An 18,619-nucleotide genomic window follows, 5' to 3' on the forward strand; every position below is an offset into this window, starting at 1 on the left:
AAGCCGTTTTCTAGTCCATATGTCCAACTTCTCAAACATCAGGCTGGCAAAATGTGACATTTCGGATTTTCTATCGGTATGTCACATTTTGCTTTATTTGAATCTACTGTAGTCTACTCGGCTCTTCTTTTTAGTGTGTGTGCCCGTCCAGGTAAACCGTGGTTGGCTGTGATTGCTAACCGCAAAGGCAGGACTCTATTCAAATTTAAAACCACCAGTGCCTCTTAATTCTGTATATGTGGAATCGCCTTGTTACTAATGTTTAGAAGGAAATGCAGCTTCTGCAAAGAGGACTATTGTACTGTACTAGTGCCATAAACTGTAATACAACTAGGCCCTTCATATAAATTCCTTTTTTTAGATTCTGGTTCCACAGCTGCTGGTAATGGAGCTTAAGTGGTATAATTTTTTTTATTTTATTTTTTTGTAACGGACCGCTCCGAATCACAGCTATTAATGTTGAAAAATAGTTTGGCGTTCCTTATATCTGAGTATTCTAAAAGATTTAAGCTCTCCAACTGATTTTGGTTGCCTACCAAATACAGGCAGTCCTCGGTTATCCAACGGAATCCGTTCTGGAAGGAGCATTGGATGTAGCGTTGGATAGTGAAACCGTTGTAAAGTGAGTCCCATGTTAATCAGTGGCGGTGAGCGTTGGATAACGCATTCAGGCGTCAAAATGGTCCATAGGGTCCCGTTGGATATGCCATTCGTTGTAAAAGTGAAAACGTGGGTTAGCGAGGACTTACCCGTACTGCTTTTTGGAGGTATAATAAAGTGATTTGTATAAACCCAAAAACGGCCTGAATAAATGTGTATGTATTTCTTAAAGCATAAATACATCCAGTGCTTCAATGGACTAGGTTTAGTGGCTGTTGGTCCCTTTTTTTTTATTTTTTATTTTTTTTTTTTAATTTATGTATATTTTTTTTTCTCTCCCCCGTTTGCCAATTTCTTCATCAAGCTGTCACCTTGCTGGTGCTCTCATCCACTTCAACAGAATCGGCCTTGAATGTTTTACAACAACTGTCTGATAGTGCGCACAGTCTTAAAGGGGCCGTGCTAATTATTCCACAGCTGTGAACTAGATATGTGTGTGTATATATTACTTGGCCACTTGGTAAGTGGTTGGGTTAAGTGATTGTAGCACTGGTTGTGTTGGTCACATTAACTAAATCACTTGTCTTTATTTTCTATTGATGGGGCTTTAAAACCGTGTGCTCCAAGCTGACACCCCCTCCCTGTCCTCCGGTTTAAATGCCAGTCAATGGTTTCATGAGATAGATGTTGATGAGAACAGCAAATGTCACTACTGCTTTGTATATTGCTCTGCAAAAATCAATCTGCATTTTCGTCACGTTGCTTTAATATAGATTATAAGGTATGTTTTTGCGTTTTATTAAAGAAACATTAAAATATACAGTACTCTTACAACTCTGATCTTTTAGAGGATAACAAAACTTTGAAGCAAACTTTAAAGTTTGTGACAAGTGTTTTTGTTCACTCTTCCCTGCACATAGAATAGTGCGACTTCAGGAATGAAATGTACAGTCTGTATCCTGTTCCTATTGTTAACTAGGAAATGCCCCTGTACCGTTTTTAACATGGAATGCAGACTTGAAATAGTCCATGGAGCCTCCAGTAAAAGATTTGTTGCTGTCGGCGTGTGGGTGTGGTTGGTCTTTAACTTTTTAAAGAGATAAATGGAATTCAATTAGAAGTAGTTTTTTTTTAATGCCTTCAGCGCTAAATGGGACCTGCAATTTATAGCATAACAGACCTGCACAGCAGTGGTTAGTTAACATGGTCCATTTTTTATTATTATTATTATTTTATTTCTGTCATGTTCAGGAATGAAAAATGTTTACTTACTATTTTTTGTTACATTTATTGTCTAACTTATGGGAAAATGTGGGGGGGAAAAAGCAAATACCCTATTTCCTCAATTCTAAGACGCACCTTTTTTTCGATTTTCACATGTCGGAAATCGGGGTGCGTCTTAGAATCGATGTATTATTTTTTTTTTAACATGTTTCAGGAGAGGTCCCACGTCTGCAGATCATTGAAGATGGACAGCGGGTGGGAGTGCGGTGGCGGCGGCAGGACAGGTCCCAAGTCTGTAGGTGAATGAAGATAAGACAGCGGGCGTGCGGTGGCGGAGGCGGCTAATAGATCATAATAGCAGGAGCAGAGCGGCGTAGGGGAATGGTTTGGAAGGTGCACACTGTAACACCGGAAGTTGACCGGTGTCTGACTTCCGGTTAAAGTGTGCATTTCCCAAGCCGTTCCCCTATGCCGCTCTGCTCCTGCTCAGCTGTCCTGCTATTATGATCTCCTGTCGCCCCACCGCACGCCCGCTGTCTTATCTTCATTCACCTGCAGACTTTGGACCTGTCCTGCTGCTGCACACCCATCTTGAACCATCTGCAGACGTGGGACCTCTCCTGCCGCCGCCGCCCGCTTCATTGTGCGCTGACATGGGACCTCTCCTGAAACATAAGTGAAAAAGTAATTTTTCTCAATTGTAAGAGCCAAATCGATGGTGCGTCTTACAATTGAGGAAATACGGTACATCCCTTGGGTTAAAAGATGTCTGCTTATATGATAACCCAGGGGTGCGCAAACTTCCTCGGCTGCACCCCCCCTTACCTTGAATGCGGCGTCAAATGATGCCGCGGGGTCATGAGAAGTCAAGTGACCCTGTCGGATAACCTAATGTCAAATATGCGCGCACACAGTTGTGTGTCTGGCTTTGTGTTTGTGTTAATAAACCGTTGCACAAAATGTGACGCTGGATCTGAAATTGTTGTAAAGATGTACTGTTTTGGTGTTTTGTCTAAAGTCAAGTGGATAATAAAGATGACGTGCATACATCTAATCAATTTATAGAAGATTATTATTATTATTATTATTACATTCTGTGTAATTGACAGACCATTTATTCCTAGATGACGATCTCTTGATTGATCGCGTTACCCACGCTGGTGTGATAAACCCCGAGGATCAGTGGACACCCTTGCCGCTGAATGGGCATGTTGCCCACTTCGAATTCAAGATAAGAGTCCGTTGTGATGAGAATTACTATGGCGCCATGTGCAACAAACTTTGCAGACCAAGGAACGACTTTGTTGGTCATTACACTTGTGACCAATATGGAAACAAAGCGTGCATGGAAGGTTGGATGGGAAAAGAATGCAAACAAGGTCCGTTTACTCTTCCTTTCACCGCTATTTTACCAATTTGGGTACACTTGCTGTTTGGTGGCCTGTTTGTTTTTTGTCGCCCCCGCCTCCTAGTTTACATGTTTAATTACTGAATTCTTATTTTGTATTTCCAGAAATGTTGCTGTACTAACATAGTTTCATGTTAATGAATCATAGTCACCATTGTGAATAATCTCTGCTCCTTTTTAAACTCCACTTGTACATATTGGGGTGATATAAATCACAGGAAAAACCTTAATTTGGGTGGGTGACGGCTGCAAGGGGGTGGCACTGCTTTATACCTGTAGTTGAAAACGAATTGAGTCACACCGTTCATGTGACAACCATCTATCTAATTGAAACCATTGTTTCTGCTTCACAGCTATATGCAAACAGGGGTGTGACTTGCTACACGGTGGCTGCGGTGTGCCAGGGGAGTGCAAGTAAGTATTTGCATGCAAAATGTATATTTAAATGGGAAGATTGCTCAGATTTGGTAATCTCCATCTTTTCTGTTGGATTCATGGTAGACTATCTTTCGAAGATCTATCCAATTTTCATACATCTTTTTGTTGCTTAACACCATAAAAAGAACCGTACAATTGGAAAAATCTTATTGAAAAGTCATAATCCACTGTAGGACAAAATTAGTTTGAATTTAACCAATTGCAATTCCTGTTAAACTTTGGAGTAGCTTTTGTGATGACTGTGTAGTGTAGTATTGCTACCTTATTTTGCTTACGCCGTTCTGGGTGGTAGGGTAATGGTTGTACGGTTATAGTTGTACATAGGGCTAGATCCACATAGTGCCATTAAATCAGAGCTCACAAAGTGACTTGCCTAAAACCAGAATGGACGTTCTGTTCCCTGAGGTTAATCCGAATCCTCATATGCAGAAACCGACGTTCTTCATCCTATTGGCATAGGCTTAACGTCCCACTATTGTTGCGTTCTCTTCCAATAACATGACGTTGAGTATGTGTTGGATTACTCTGATCCAGACCCTGACAAAGGCGTTTAACAAGGGGGGGAGGGGGAGAGGGACTATCATACTTAATTGGTATAACGATCATGCCTTGAAAAGTGGCAGCAGGCTTAAGACGCTTTGGCCAAAGGTTTAAACTTATTGACCCTTTTTCAAGTGAATATATAGGTATTGCACTGTGTTTTTGTCACATTGGAAGTAGCTTTGGGCATCTTTGTTTGTTTTTAATTGGTGTAAAACCTATCCAGACCATGCTAAAACTCTATTTCACAATCTGGATATTGGTAGCTACCAGGTATGATCTAACCGACATAAGGTTAACACATTGGGCTTGACACAAACGGACTTGCGCACATATGGAATGTTAACGTCTCATTTGCACGTCCATGATCACAAACTGCTGTTCTAGCTAATGCTATGCTCTTTACTGAAGAGCACATGGCTTAATGGTTTTATTTTTTTGACGATACATCGTTGGTCTTGACATTGAAGTGGAGGTACGTAGGTTCACGCCACTTTGTGTTTTTTTTTTTTTAAACCGAGCTTTGTGGATCTGGGCAATAGAGCAAAAACGTGATGGTGTTTGGTGTTCTCTTGCTGTTTTCAGGATGTTAGACGTTGTAGGTCAGGCTTTGTGTTTTGTTTGAGTTGTTAAGTAATATTCCAAGCGTCTGCTTCTGGACTCTTGGAATTGTGCCACCCTGCACTTAGCAGGTAAAAACAAAGGCTGCTTTGAATTCAATAGGGGAAAATGAGAGGAAGGAGCTTGGGCGTGAGGAAGGATCTTTTGGTGCCAATTGTCTTGACTTGTATTGTAAACTACATTTTGGAAAATCCTGCTTGCCTCTTGAGTGTAAATCATTCTAGTGAACTGGAGGCTGTAAATACACACGTTCATTTTTATTTTTTTATTTTTTTTCCCCAATTTGGTGCCGTTTCGGATAATACTAAAGCCAGTGTTGGCAAAATCCCGGGTAACTAAATGTTCTATCCTGGTGCAAGCAGTGTTTACTCACCAGTCGCCCTCGCGACCAGCAATGACGCACTCAATGCTTTACAAACGCGAGCGCTAAACATGTTTTGGAGCGCTGATGCGGGCAGCGGCGGTGACTGACAGACGATTCGCTGTGTTGGCTGGTGGCTGGGGGAGTGAGACACGTTGTTCCTGCTCTGTCCCGTTTTTTATGTTAACCCTGGGGGTTGGGGGGGAGTGAAGCACTCTGGGTGCATAGCGGGGGGTAGGGAAGAGTTTGACTCTGAGTCACAGTTGCACTCGCACACCGATCCACCGAGGTGAGGATGAGAGCGTTGAGTGCTGTGACGACCATAAGCATACTTGGCCTTGGAATTTAGCAGAAGACTTATTGCATAAATCATTAAACAATACTGGAATTTATTTTCCTTAAAACAGAAAAACATTCTCAATGTGTTCTGCATGAAATCATATGTGCACAAAGAGGGCTTTTTATTCTGCGGTAAACCAACCTAGATCTCTCTCGATTTGTGTTAGTCTTCATTTTTCAGCTTGCTTGGTGCAGTTAATGGTTTTTAGGAGACACAATAGTAAAGGGGAAAAAAGCTGCTTGTTTGGCTTCTGTAAACCTGAGAAGAGTTTTTTTTTGTTTTTGTTTTTTTTAAACATACATTTATGTAACCAGTTTCCATAATAAGAGTAACAATTCTGTCATGGGTTCATTACCCTGGATCTTAAAAATGGATTAATGTACGTGCTATCCCAGTACGACTAGGCTTTCTATTGTCCATCAAAAAAGGAAATAAATAAATCCAGGAACACCTTTAGTGATCAAAGAAGTCTTATCCTGCAAACAAAAGTCCTATCGTGCGAAACGTTGGGGTTTTTGACAGACGAATTCAGCAAAAACCTCTTTGATCACAAAATGTCGGGCCCTTCCTTTCCATTACTCAATACCCGATTTGGCATCTGGTACGCAACTGGCACCAAGTGTTCCCCCTGGTTCTGTTTCTCTGCTGTGTGCATAGTGGGTAAACTAAGCTGGAAAATAACTAAAGTGTATATGTTCTTTGCCACGTTTGTTTTTTTTTTATACATTTTGTGGTGTCTACTTATATTTTCAGTATTGTTCTCAATTAAATATCGGCATATGCTTTGCCAAAGACCATTTAAGATGATAGGACTGCAATTTAAGCACTTGGTTTCCTTGACTTGATTTTTGTTTTTTTTTTGTTTTTGAGGTCCTATTTTAATTTTATTTTTTTAAATGTATTTTATGTATTGGCAATCTAATGTCTTGAACACTGAATAACAGGATATGTTTTATTATTGTTTAAGTACGTGCAAGTCTGCAGTGTTTCTTGCAAAATACTGTAACGGCTCTTAAATATTTGACCTTTGTAATTACACGAGGTCTGTTACGTTTTTCTTCTGTATTATGTACACAGGATCTAAATGTTTTTTAATTTCCATGCACTGTATGAAAGTGTTTTTTTTGTAATTGGTCAAGTGAAGGCCTATCCGTGCAGTGGTGTTTAGAGCCAGGTTATTGGGGCTTGTCATGATAAACTGTAAAAAGAAAAATAAGATTCGTCAGTCCTTGTTGTGACATCCCTGCCTGGTTTATTAATGGGGAACACAATTGTGTGTGTGTGTGTGTGTGTGTGTGTGTGTGTGTATTCCATTAACCTGTCACTAAATTTACTCTTGAGCACACTCTGTTTGGTTTAAACACCAAGGGGCAGATCCACTAAGCGCCGTTATTGAGTGCTAATGGGTATCTTCGAAGCGCATGAACGATGCATTCAAGTGCTGTTTTCAGCCGTAACGTCCCCCTTGCGTTAACTAGTACAAACGTTCACTCTAATGATGCTCCCCACTAACCACGAGTGTTTATTTATAAATGTTTTGCCAGGAAGTAATACCTTGAGTTACCGCTCATTTTCAAGTATGTCCTGGGCACAGAGTTATAAAAAAAAAAAAAATACATGGTTACATTAATAAAAATAAATAAATACATGGTTACATTAAAAGAACAGGGTTATGCAGTCAATTCAGACATTTCATAGACAGATTGTCGGAAAATTGGGTACAGGGGATAAAGGGTTTGCGAGTTTCAGATTTGAATTAGAGCAGCTTTAAAATCGGCAAACTGCTTACACCCTTTGGCTGCACCAAAGGCTGTCCGTCTTTGGGGCAACGGAGATGCACACTGGAGTGGTTGAGATTCAATGCAGCTGTGTCCACAGAGCTCTGTTAACGAGACGTTGGTTAGGTTATGGCTAAAGTTGACGTTGCTCACAAACGCCCTGAAATGGCTATTTTACTGGGTGTGGATAAGTGTAGAACCACAGTTGGGTATGATTTTTAACGATCCCATTTTTACAGGGCTGGCTCTTTTCCTCTCCTGTCGTATCTTTTTGTACTTCAATTAAACACCTATTGGTGTCTGGTTGGGAGTAACGTCGCCTTTGCGTAACAGGCTTAACGCCTTGTTGTTTGAAGCTAAAGCAAGGCAGTGCTAACCTTACATGCCATTAAGCCTATGCTTATTAGATCACTAATGGCTGTTTTTGCATATATTTAGCTTGGTGGATATCCGTTAAACTTGGAAAATTGTCTCCATTACCTATTTTAGGTAACCTCATGTTGCGTGCCCTCATGTTAACAGATCCCTGTAGATCTGTCAACCAAATGTATTATATCCAGGCTAGACCGAACATATTATCCTCACCTGCACCTATGTTTTATCCCAAAGGTTTCACTGGCGAGCGTTCTTGCGTACTTGAAAAGCGCCATTTTTATAAAGCCTCTGATCTGGATGGATAGTGGCATTCTAATTATTTTTGTAGTGGTTTCACACTTTGATGCACATAAATCTAATATTTTGGCATGTTTCTTAAGATGCTTTTCCCAACACTCCCACTTCCCCCTCCCCCTTAATGTATTTCTACTTACTATTCTGCAGAACATTCATATTTCCCTGACTATTTTTGTATTTTGTAATAAAGGCACTCTATTTACCAAACTCGCCTATACATCTCTTTAGATGTTTTTTTTTTTTTAATTATTTTTTCCTCTCCCAGCTTTAAATAAGCAAATCAAAATACACATTGTATTTTAGTTCTGTGTATTCTGCAGTACTTCCTTCCCGTGTTGCGTTCCCACTTTTTTCCTGTGGTAGTCGTGCCAGCTGTTTCTGGATGCAATCTAAAGAATTACTTGGTGCACCCATGCAATTCCGTTTGCGTCTCTTCCTCTGGTTTGCAAGGTCAATGTATCCTATACATTAACAATTGCCATGGTGCAGAAATAGAAGTTTGGAGCCTGATAAGGTTACTAAGGCTGCACAAATGCTGTGTGTTCTCTATTTCCTTTTCACTCTGCCTGTATATTACAGGTGTGCATATCATTTATAGTGAAAATTACTTTAGCTGGTGTCATTAAATAGTGCAAGACATTTTAGGTCTTTGCCCAACGATCTTTACTGTGTAGCTAAACTGTAGTTTAATGTTTATTTCAAAGTTCACTTAAAAATACATTTAAAAACATTTACTCCTATAAGAAAAGAGAAGAAATGTGTGCATATTTCGTCAACCCTTGTGCAGAGCGATGTGTTGCAGTCACCTGGCTGGAAAGGGGTTAAAATTGATTTGGAAACTCGGGGGGGGGGGGGGGGGCGGGGGGGAGATCAGGGCGCCGGCGCCACGAGAATTCCGTTGCCATTCTTTGTTCCTGACATGACACTTGCCATGACCTGGAAACACTTGCACCGTCTATGGGACAAAATGCTTTCATCTGCAGCCTTTCCTGTGTTGCTAATTCACACATCTATTTTTAAGTAGTTCTTGTTTGTACAGATCAAGGGAAACCCGAAACAAAACGTATAGGTTACCGTAAAGTTGCATGTATATGTATATACACCAGTGGATTACAGCTCTGAGATTGGATTTCATAAACTGTGGATATAACCACAGAATTGTAGACTAGCAAATCCACCAGAATACCAAGAAGTGATCTCCTTGAATACAGACAGAAAGAGACAAGCGACAGGGTACCTTTTGGTGGTCACATATAACCAACACCTAGAAGCCCTACGCAAGATCGCCAGGAAACTACAACCCAATCTCCAGGAAGATATGACAGGTCTTCCCTTAAACACCCTTATTATCATACAGCCGACCCCCTAATCGCAAGAAAATGATGGTGAGGAGTAAATTATTAAACAGTACAACTGAATGCGGGACAAGACAATGCCAGGACGCAAGATGCAAACCCTGCGCAATGCTCCACACAGCGGGCACAATACGAATACCACACAGGAATCTGGACTATAAAATCAGAGGAAGGTTCATCTGTTCCTCCAGCAATGTCGTGTACCTCATCATGTGCATGAAATGCCCAGGGGGCTGCTACTACATAGGCGAGACGGACAGGGGCTAAACAAGAGAATGAATCTGCATCACATGCGGTGGTAGAGACAGTCCTGTCGGCGAACATTTCTCTGACTCTGGCCATAAGATGAACGATCTGAAGGTGGCCATACTCAAAGGTAATCTTAGAACACCAAAAGAGAGACGGTTGCATGAATACAAATGTATGCAACTGTTCGGGAAACTTGGCGGTGGCCTAAACCGAGTCCGCAGCTTCATGAGTCAGTATCCTGACACAAGAACTCTCTTCCCATGAGTGCTAATGACCATGTCTATACATACTGCGCTATATGAATGCAGACAGCTGTCTCTTACACATACATATGTACAATGTAATTCTATCCCTATATAACAATAGGGACCACATAGTATCCACCCACATTAATAGTAATGCAACACCCTCTTACATTTCTACACCTACCCACACCATTGGTATACACTCCCACACACCTTTTTTTAGAGCGCTGTATATACTGTGGGCGCTTTATAAATTTATATGTATTTCACATCACTAACATTCAGGGACCATTTAACACCTTAAGTCATAAATTGCGCTGGGGGGAGGAATAGTCTTCAGTCAGATACATTCCAGGATGCACTGTTTTTGAAGTAAAAACCTTTCTTGCTTTATCCATTGTAACACCACCGGAAGAAGAGATCAGTGTATCTCGAAAGCGCGCACAAATAAAAGCATTTCGTCAGCCACAGAACGGTATCGTCTATTCGTTTTTGATTATTAAGCTCGGCTAACACGGTACTGATGTGTGTGTAAAATCTGTTTTTTACGTTTCCGTTCGTGAATCTGTGTTTTAGGTAAGATGTTGAGGTCCTGCAAATGATCAAACTCCCTCCCCTTCCAACTTCTTGTATTTTTATGATATTTCCTTCACGTTATTGTGATTTTCAGCCATTTAAAAATGGATGATTTGTATAGTTCCTAAACATTCCTATTTCAACATGTAGCTAAAAGGTGGGCTACAAATGGGAACAAAAATAAAAATGCAGGACGTGTTTCAATAAAAGCTACACTTGAATGTAGTTTTGACGACATCCTATGTGATGTGTGATGCGACTTGTGGAAACATTTTTTGCTTCCGATAAGGAAGTGACATTAAATCTGGCCCAGCACCTGTAAAAGTAGAATGCGACCAGACTTCCTGTTACAAAGGAAGTCTCGATTTACTCTTCCTAGTTAATGTTAGAACTGCTGGGATAACCCACGTAGTAACCCTTTGGTTTTGTAAACATTGTGTTCCTATTTGGAAATAAATGCTTCACCTTGTTGGAATATCACTAGGTCACTTCTAACTTTTTTTTACATGTATTTTTTTTAATTGCCGGGAATTTCTGATCTTGGCTTTGGTTACCAGTCGAGTCCGTAGATTTTGGGTTCTTTGTGTTTTTTTGGAAAGGGTAATTATCTTGCCTAGGGAAATATTCGGTGAGAGACAATGCGTCTGTATTATTCGAAATATGGTTTTAGTAGTAAAATGATGACTGAGCAATTGAACTGTCAAAATATTAATGTTTAGGTGTCTCTCTTAAGCTTCAACTCTAGGCAGTAACCAGATGTGATCAGATATCAAAAAGAGGCAAAGGTCTGAGTGAGTGACAACACGCACCAACCCTTAAATACGAACATCGGAGCATACAGTTTTACTGTCAAGTATCTGCTAGGGCATAAATCAGGGGCGGCCAACTCCTGTACCCAAGAGCCACCAACTGGTCAGATTTTTAAGCATATCCCTGCTTCAGCACAAGCTGAGCCACCTGTGCTTAAGCAGGGATAGCCTGAAAACCTGACCTTTTTGGTGCCCCTTGATGGCATGAGTTGGCCATCCCTGGCATAGATTATCTAAAAGGGTCTTCTAAACTTGCAAAGACATAAATTATCTCTAAATGGTTATGTAGCGTCCCCTTTTAAAATATTGGTATAGTCATGCTTGTAAGACACCTATAAACTAGGAATACACTTTTTCTAAAAGTACTGTGTTGAGTACTTAACGCTCATTGTATAGAAAAGGTTCCTAAAATAACACTGCGAAAATTGACAAGACAGCTGTCTTCATCCACCCCCAGACCTTAAAATAACACTTTCGTTCTGTAGAACAACAAATTGGCTAACCTCTCACCAGCCGCTTGCCCACCAAACGTTCTTAAATGGGCTGTTTGTGGCACAGGTTGTATAGAAAATGGTTTGATAATTGTTGTGGTTTGACAGCTTTTTATATGCAAATAATGCCAGCTGGTTTGATCATCCTAACGAGGATGGTATTTGGGCATCATTTAGGAGACTCAAGTGCGTTTTTGTCTTTAAATTATGTATAGTTGTAAAAGTGTTATACTTTATTATACTCTTCTGATTCTGTAGTGTACACAGCACTGTACATATAATTTGAGGCATTTACACTCAAGGCATATAAAATAGTGACACCCAACGTCACAAGCAGGTGATTCTGGCATCCTAACAGGGTTCACCTGCTACAGAGGTGACATTACTCATTCTCTGTACTATTTTAAGCCAGATGCTTCTTTTTAAGGGCCATTGCATGGTCGTGAAAGGGAAACAAAAGAAACAGCGCACAACGCCAAATAGTGAAGCAAGTAATGCTATATATTAGTAATTACAGGGTAATAAATCTGCGTACATCAAAACAGTGGAATAGGTGCATTTAGTGTGTTTCACACAAGTTACCACTCAGCAACTGTTGTCAGAAGAGTCTGTAGCTTGCTTCTCTCAGCGGGGGCGCTACGTTGGTTCAGGAGCAGGACTAATGTCCAAAACCCCTCATCCAGCAGTACATCGCTCCCAAGGGTATTTCCCTTTACAGCAACCACGCTCCGTTGCAGGTATTGGTGCTTGGTGGGACCGCTCGCGCTTCCAAGCCGTCTGGTGCAGCTCATGTAGCTCAGCGAGCAGATCCACTGTACGGGGGTGAGACCTCAGCTCTGCAAGGGTACACTCGGCGTGCCACGTTGTCGCTCCGTCACGGGATACTGCGTGATGACGTCACAGTCTCCGCAGCAGCGAGGGAACCGGCAGGGAGGCAGTCAAAGTCTCTCATATGCCCAAAATTACCACCGGGAGTAATACTAGCAGGGTGAAGCCAATGGAGGCAATGGCAATATTAAGGCACTAGATAAAAATCATCCAACATGTTTCGTAGAATAAACTACTTCTTCAGGGCCCCCGCTGAGAGAAGCAAGCTACAGACTCTTCTGACAACAGTTGCTGAGTGGTAACTTGTGTGAAACACACTAAATGCACCTATTCCACTGTTTTGATGTACGCAGATTTATTACCCTGTAATTACTAATATATAGCATTACTTGCTTCACTATTTGGCGTTGTGCGCTGTTTCTTGTGTTTCCATTTCTTAGAGTGTGGGGGGTGCTGAGCCACCCCCTGTGTTTATAGCAGCAGACGCCTCTACAAATACACGGTTATGTGATATAATTTCTTCATATATACACCCTCACTGTGGTTATTGTGATTTATTTCTTGGTCACTTATTTATGTGGTTTAGTCACTGCACTATATTTATATTCTAAATTCTGGGTTAGATAGTAGCGCACAGTATTTTCTCTGTATGGTCGTGAAAGACCTGTCTGGGATAATGATGTTTTCAATGGGAACACCAACATTGATCAAAATTTAATACACAAATATTAACTGGACTACTACTTCATATCTAAAATGTTGTTGCTTCCCCTTTTTCCTAGATGTCATTATGGATGGCAAGGACAGTATTGCAACGAGTGTGTCCCTTACCCTGGCTGTGTACATGGTAGCTGCCGTGAGCCATGGCAGTGTAACTGTGAGACCAACTGGGGTGGCCTTCTCTGTAACAAAGGTAACCTTTTGTGTTGTGTGTGTTTAACACGAAGGAGTAAGGGTTTTAGAGTCTCATAAAATAGACTCCTTTCGACAGTTGCAGCTTCTGCGTAGAGTATATTTCTCACTTGCCCAACAGCTGTTGGTGTTGTCAGGTCTAGGAAGTGTTGTGCTTTTCAGAGTTTAATACTATGCCCCAAGAATCTGCAAGTTCATGGGGATTCCAACTCCAGTCCTCAGGGGCCACGTATTGGGGATATCCCTGCTTCAGCACAAGTGGCTCAGCCATTCTGATGGAGCCAATTTTTCTGAAATGGCGATATTCTTTAAACCCTGCCCTGTTGGTGGCCCTTGAGCACTGGAGTTGGCCACCCCTGCACTAGTCACACGGGTTTCCTATAAACTTCCTAGTAAAGATAAAGTAATGCCAATATCTAGTTGAGGAAGGTCCATTGTCTAAGCTGGCCGCAACTGGCTATTTTTAGTTACGAGTACAGTGGTTGAGGGCTGATCATTTATTAAGCCTTGCAAATTCTGTCCCCGGTTTGCAGCAAATTAAAAGGGCTTTTGCTTTAGCCTCTTCTAGCAGCTTGGACTTGACCATGCTAAACATTTGTCAACCTTTCCTCACTCCCATATTTTTATTTGCTGTTGCTTTCTGTGCACCCATGAGTAAGGTGACAGGCCAGCTAGTGAGAAAACTGCAGGTCAGAATGGAGTAAGTAGAGCAGCGTTAAAAGCAGGAAGGGGGTGCATATTTGTGGATTGTTTCACCTCAACTGATTTTTAATTATATATATTCTTAGATCTGAACTACTGTGGAAATCACCACCCATGTTTGAACTCTGGAACTTGTATGAATACTGAACCAGATGAATACTACTGTGCTTGCCCGGATGGCTATTCTGGAAAGAACTGTGAAATCGGTATGATTTGCTGGAAAATCATTTTTTTTAATTTATTATATCCTTTTTATTTATTTGATTTGTAGAACACCTTTCTGCCGTACCTATTAAGTATAATGTATGCTTTTGCTGTTGGTTCGTGGTTTACAATTTTTAAACGCTTTTTTTGCTTTTAAACGACTTTACAATACCTCGAGTCCTGCTCTCCATCCTGTATTCATTCTTTCTATACGGTAACACAGATATTGATAAATATGTCCACCTCCCAGTTTTTTATTTTTTAAATCCATTGATTCATATTGCCGCACTCTGCCAACAATAGATAGATTATCCTCCTTGATGCCCCTGTCCCTTGCATACCTATTTGAACCCTTCCTTTCAATGACTGCGCCTGGGAGCGTGTCCCACAATACCCCGCATGGGAATCCCGTCCCCCACAGGAATCATAATCTAATGATTACGCTAAAGTCTTGTGCTCGTATCGAAAATGTGAACGTGTTTAAGTCGATGGTTTTCAATTCCAGTCCTCAAGACCTCCCCCCCCCCCTCCCCCAAACCAACAGGTCAGGTGGTGAGTCTATCCCAGCTTCAGCACAGGTGGCCGGATTTGCGCTACCTGTGCTGAAGCAGGGATATCCTGAAAACCTGTTGGAGAGTCTTGCGTACTGGATTTGAGAGCCCCTGGCTCAAGTCTATTGTTAGTGCTGCAAGTTGGGTTTCAGTTAAGCTCAACATTAACGGGATTGTTCTTATTCTTCAGCGGAGCACGCATGCGCTTCCAATCCTTGCGCAAATAATGGCCTCTGCCATGAAGTTTCCTCTGGATTTGAGTGCCTTTGCCCTCCAGGATGGACCGGACCCACCTGTGCAGCTGGTAGGCGCCATTTTAAACTCGCAGAAAAAAAACTGCACTTTTTTAAAAACAAATGAAGCCTAACATGCTTGTATTGTGGAGGTTTAATTGATCAAATATTACAACGTGTGTGTGAAATTACAAGAGCTAGTCGATACCTCACACTAGTGCTTTGGCGAAGTTAAAGCTGCAATCTGCTTGGGTGCTTTTAGATTGGTGGCTGAGTAAGTAGTCCTGGTTATTCTCTGCAAACTGCTTGTTTAGAACAGGTCTATTTTGGATTTGAATGCCAAAAAATACACCCTCTCCCCAAAAGGATACAAACCTCGCATAGTGATACCATACGTTCCTTTTTTATTTCTCTTGGTACCTAAAGTAAAAGCGGAGTAGGTGATACTGTTGCTTTTTAATGCTGCAGCTTATCCAGTTGTAAGGTCCCTACTTAAAGATTGTTCCCTTTTTACTGGGGACAGGAGGATAAATGGGAACACAAGATGGGGAGGGTGGATGGAGTTTGAGATGGTTGGCTGTCTGCTAGAACACATGGCTGGAACACGTCTTTCTCCTAGCATCAGGTGACAAATGGGAGAATGCATGTGGGCTGATGAAGATCAGCACGGCACCACTACTGTCGGATCATCTATATCCTACATGCAGTTCCTAAATTGACCCTTAAATTAGTTTCTGATGGGGAGAAGATGCCCTTTGTCATATTTCATAGATAAATGTTTTAAGCGGTGATCTATTCATTGAAATGAGAAACGGCTCAGCCATACACACCCTCTAAAACACATTACAATCACAGTTTTTAAGCAGGGTTACTTGATGCTTAGCAGGGTAAGTTGGTGCTTCTTTGACATGCAGACAGCCGTGCACCATTATTATTTATAATGCGGCAACATATTCCGTAGCACAGTTCAATGGGGTTGGAGGACGAAGAAACGATGAAATGACATTGTTACAGTAGGCAAGTCGAGCCCTGTCCCAAGGAGCTTACAATCTATAAGAGAGGGTACATGGAAAAATAGGGTACAGGGGGATAAGAAGGTTGCAGATGTTACAGCTGCCTGTACACACCAAACAGCGGACACCCTTTGGCTGCCTCCTTTTCTGCGATTCGGTTGTTATCTCCTCTGAGTTAGTGATATGAAGTGCACTGCAAACAGACACCCACAGCAGAGATGCAGGGGGAGGGACGTGCTGACCAACTCCAGGTCATTGAAGTTGTCTCTTCCTCATGATGATAACCCTGTCCATTTTATTACAGCGATTAGCGTTTTGTACTATACATTGGAGAATTGTTGTAGATATCGGTTTTGTCTTGCAGACGTTAACGAATGTGCATCAAACCCATGTGCCCGTGGAGGAATCTGTAAGGACCTCATTAATGGGTTTGAGTGCATATGCCCCGCTCAGTGGGTAGGAACCACCTGTCAGCTTGGTAAGTTATTCCTGTACGTACGGCCAAAATATTTCCCCATCCTTCCTAGCGCGCCCTTCTATAATAGAACTATTTGCTGGGAATATGGAATGTTCGTAGAACAGAACTCTGGCATTGCAGGATACACAAGACGGCTCAATATGGAAAGTTATCGGCACATTTTTATTTTAAAACACAACTGTTACCTTTTTTTGTGGTATCGGAAGTCCAATCCTAGATGCAGTTATTTAGCTTCATTCTGCATTTGTTTTGTGTTGCTCAACAATGGTGACGGGTTTTTCTGTTTAATTGGCTGTATTGGTGGTGGGTATTTTGCTGTGGTCTCTAAATGGATATGGTGTGTGAACTAATCGTTTTTTTAAATGGAAACCATGTAATAGTCTGACGTTCAGCAGGGGTGAAATAATATGGCATGGGATAGCATGTAACAAACATTGCTAAAAGATGATAGCATGAACATGTGAACAATCTGCATGCGACGTAGATATTGATTTTGTATACCATGTATGTGACTGCTACTTGATTTTTGCATGTGTAATCTGCTTGGTGTATTGGAATATGTTTTGGGTGTGTTCTTTATTTCCTTTCTTTTGTCTTGTTTCACAGATGCTAATGAGTGTGAGGGAAAACCCTGTCTTAATGCTTATTCTTGCAGAAATCTGATTGGTGGATATTACTGTGACTGCATTCCAGGATGGACAGGCGTAAATTGTCACATCAGTTAGTATTTAATAGTCCATTTGAAGCTAACTTTCCTATCCGCTTTAAATAAAAACCAAAAAAATATATATATATATATATATATATATATTTTTTTAGCAGTATTCAAGATGAATGGTTACATTGTTGGCCAAGTTTAAGTCACTGCAATTTATTGGGAGTGTGCACAATAAACTAAACTTGTTTTGTGAGCCATTACTGAACATTCTCTCAATGCTGAGCTGTATTTTGCCTTTCAAGACCAAGAATTTAATATAAATTCTGGTCTCCTTTTCTTATGTAATTTATTAGTTGCATTGGTGTATTCTATAAGTATATTCTTTTATTTGTAGATGTTAATGACTGTCGTGGGCAGTGTAAAAATGGGGGAATTTGCAAGGTAGGTTGTATTTTTTTTTTTTTTTTCTCCATGTATATAGTGATAGAATACTGTATTAAATTCCTGCAATCATTTTCCCGAAGTGTGATTGATATAACGTTGTTGACTATATTTATTGTTACAGCTTTAGTGTCACGCTAAATAGGCTTTATGATACACAAAATAATGTTATATTTAATCATGTGTAGCTCCTGTGTTGCCCTTCATTGTAAATTCAAATTTAAAACCAAAACTTTCCCCATTAGGATGTGATAAATGGTTATCGCTGCTCTTGCCCACGGGGTTTTGTTGGCAAGAACTGTGAGAGAGAATTGGATGAGTGTTCAAGCAACCCATGTCAAAACGGAGGAGTCTGTGATGATCTAGTCAATGGATTCCACTGCCGTTGTCTCCCAGGGTATTCTGGAACCATGTGCGAGGTGAGGACGGCTCCGAAATGTTTGTACTGTACTATCTTTGATGTATTGGGTTGTGGAAATATATCTCCGGCTTACATTTGAGCAATCCAAGGCTAGAAGCATTACAGATTAAGGCAGCTGTTACTTGATACTGTGTGTGAATAAGCAAATTTGGTGAGTCCGGTCCAAGTAGCTTTAAACATTTAAAGGCACGGCATGATATGCTCTCCTCCGGCTTGTTAATTCTCTAGGAATGTTTATTTCTTTGTGCTTTTGAGACCATTTGTTTAAATCTTCCACTTTTATCATGATTCAGATATTGGGATATCTCTCTATTGGGATCCCCAAAGATGAACAGTGTTAATTTCCACTCTGGGGACCCCATAGTTCCTGAGATTCTTACCGGTGAAGGTATGCCAGTTATTTAAATTCTCCACCCCCCTACCCCCCGTCACGTGGGCCAATAGGAAGCCGTGATGGACGATGCTGTGTCT

The 18,619-nt window shown here is 41.1% G+C and overlaps 1 protein-coding gene across 2 annotated transcripts in view; it reads left to right on the plus strand.

Moving 5' to 3' along the window:
* JAG2 (jagged canonical Notch ligand 2) overlaps window positions 1–18,619 on the plus strand; it is a 60,522-nt gene that overhangs the window by 25,062 nt on the left and 16,841 nt on the right. Inside the window, exons 4-12 of one of the 2 annotated variants that reach the window (XM_075614903.1) lie at window positions 2,949–3,203; window positions 3,586–3,646; window positions 13,318–13,448; window positions 14,236–14,355; window positions 15,095–15,208; window positions 16,515–16,628; window positions 17,235–17,348; window positions 17,681–17,727; window positions 17,973–18,146. In XM_075614903.1, the coding sequence (XP_075471018.1) occupies window positions 2,949–3,203; window positions 3,586–3,646; window positions 13,318–13,448; window positions 14,236–14,355; window positions 15,095–15,208; window positions 16,515–16,628; window positions 17,235–17,348; window positions 17,681–17,727; window positions 17,973–18,146 (1,130 nt within the window). The remainder of the gene's footprint in view (window positions 1–2,948; window positions 3,204–3,585; window positions 3,647–13,317; window positions 13,449–14,235; window positions 14,356–15,094; window positions 15,209–16,514; window positions 16,629–17,234; window positions 17,349–17,680; window positions 17,728–17,972; window positions 18,147–18,619) is intronic. The other variant, XM_075614904.1, reaches the window with a different exon arrangement.

The sequence above is a fragment of the Ascaphus truei genome, chromosome 9 (assembly GCF_040206685.1).
Source record: "Ascaphus truei isolate aAscTru1 chromosome 9, aAscTru1.hap1, whole genome shotgun sequence".
NCBI lineage: Eukaryota > Metazoa > Chordata > Amphibia > Anura > Ascaphidae > Ascaphus > Ascaphus truei.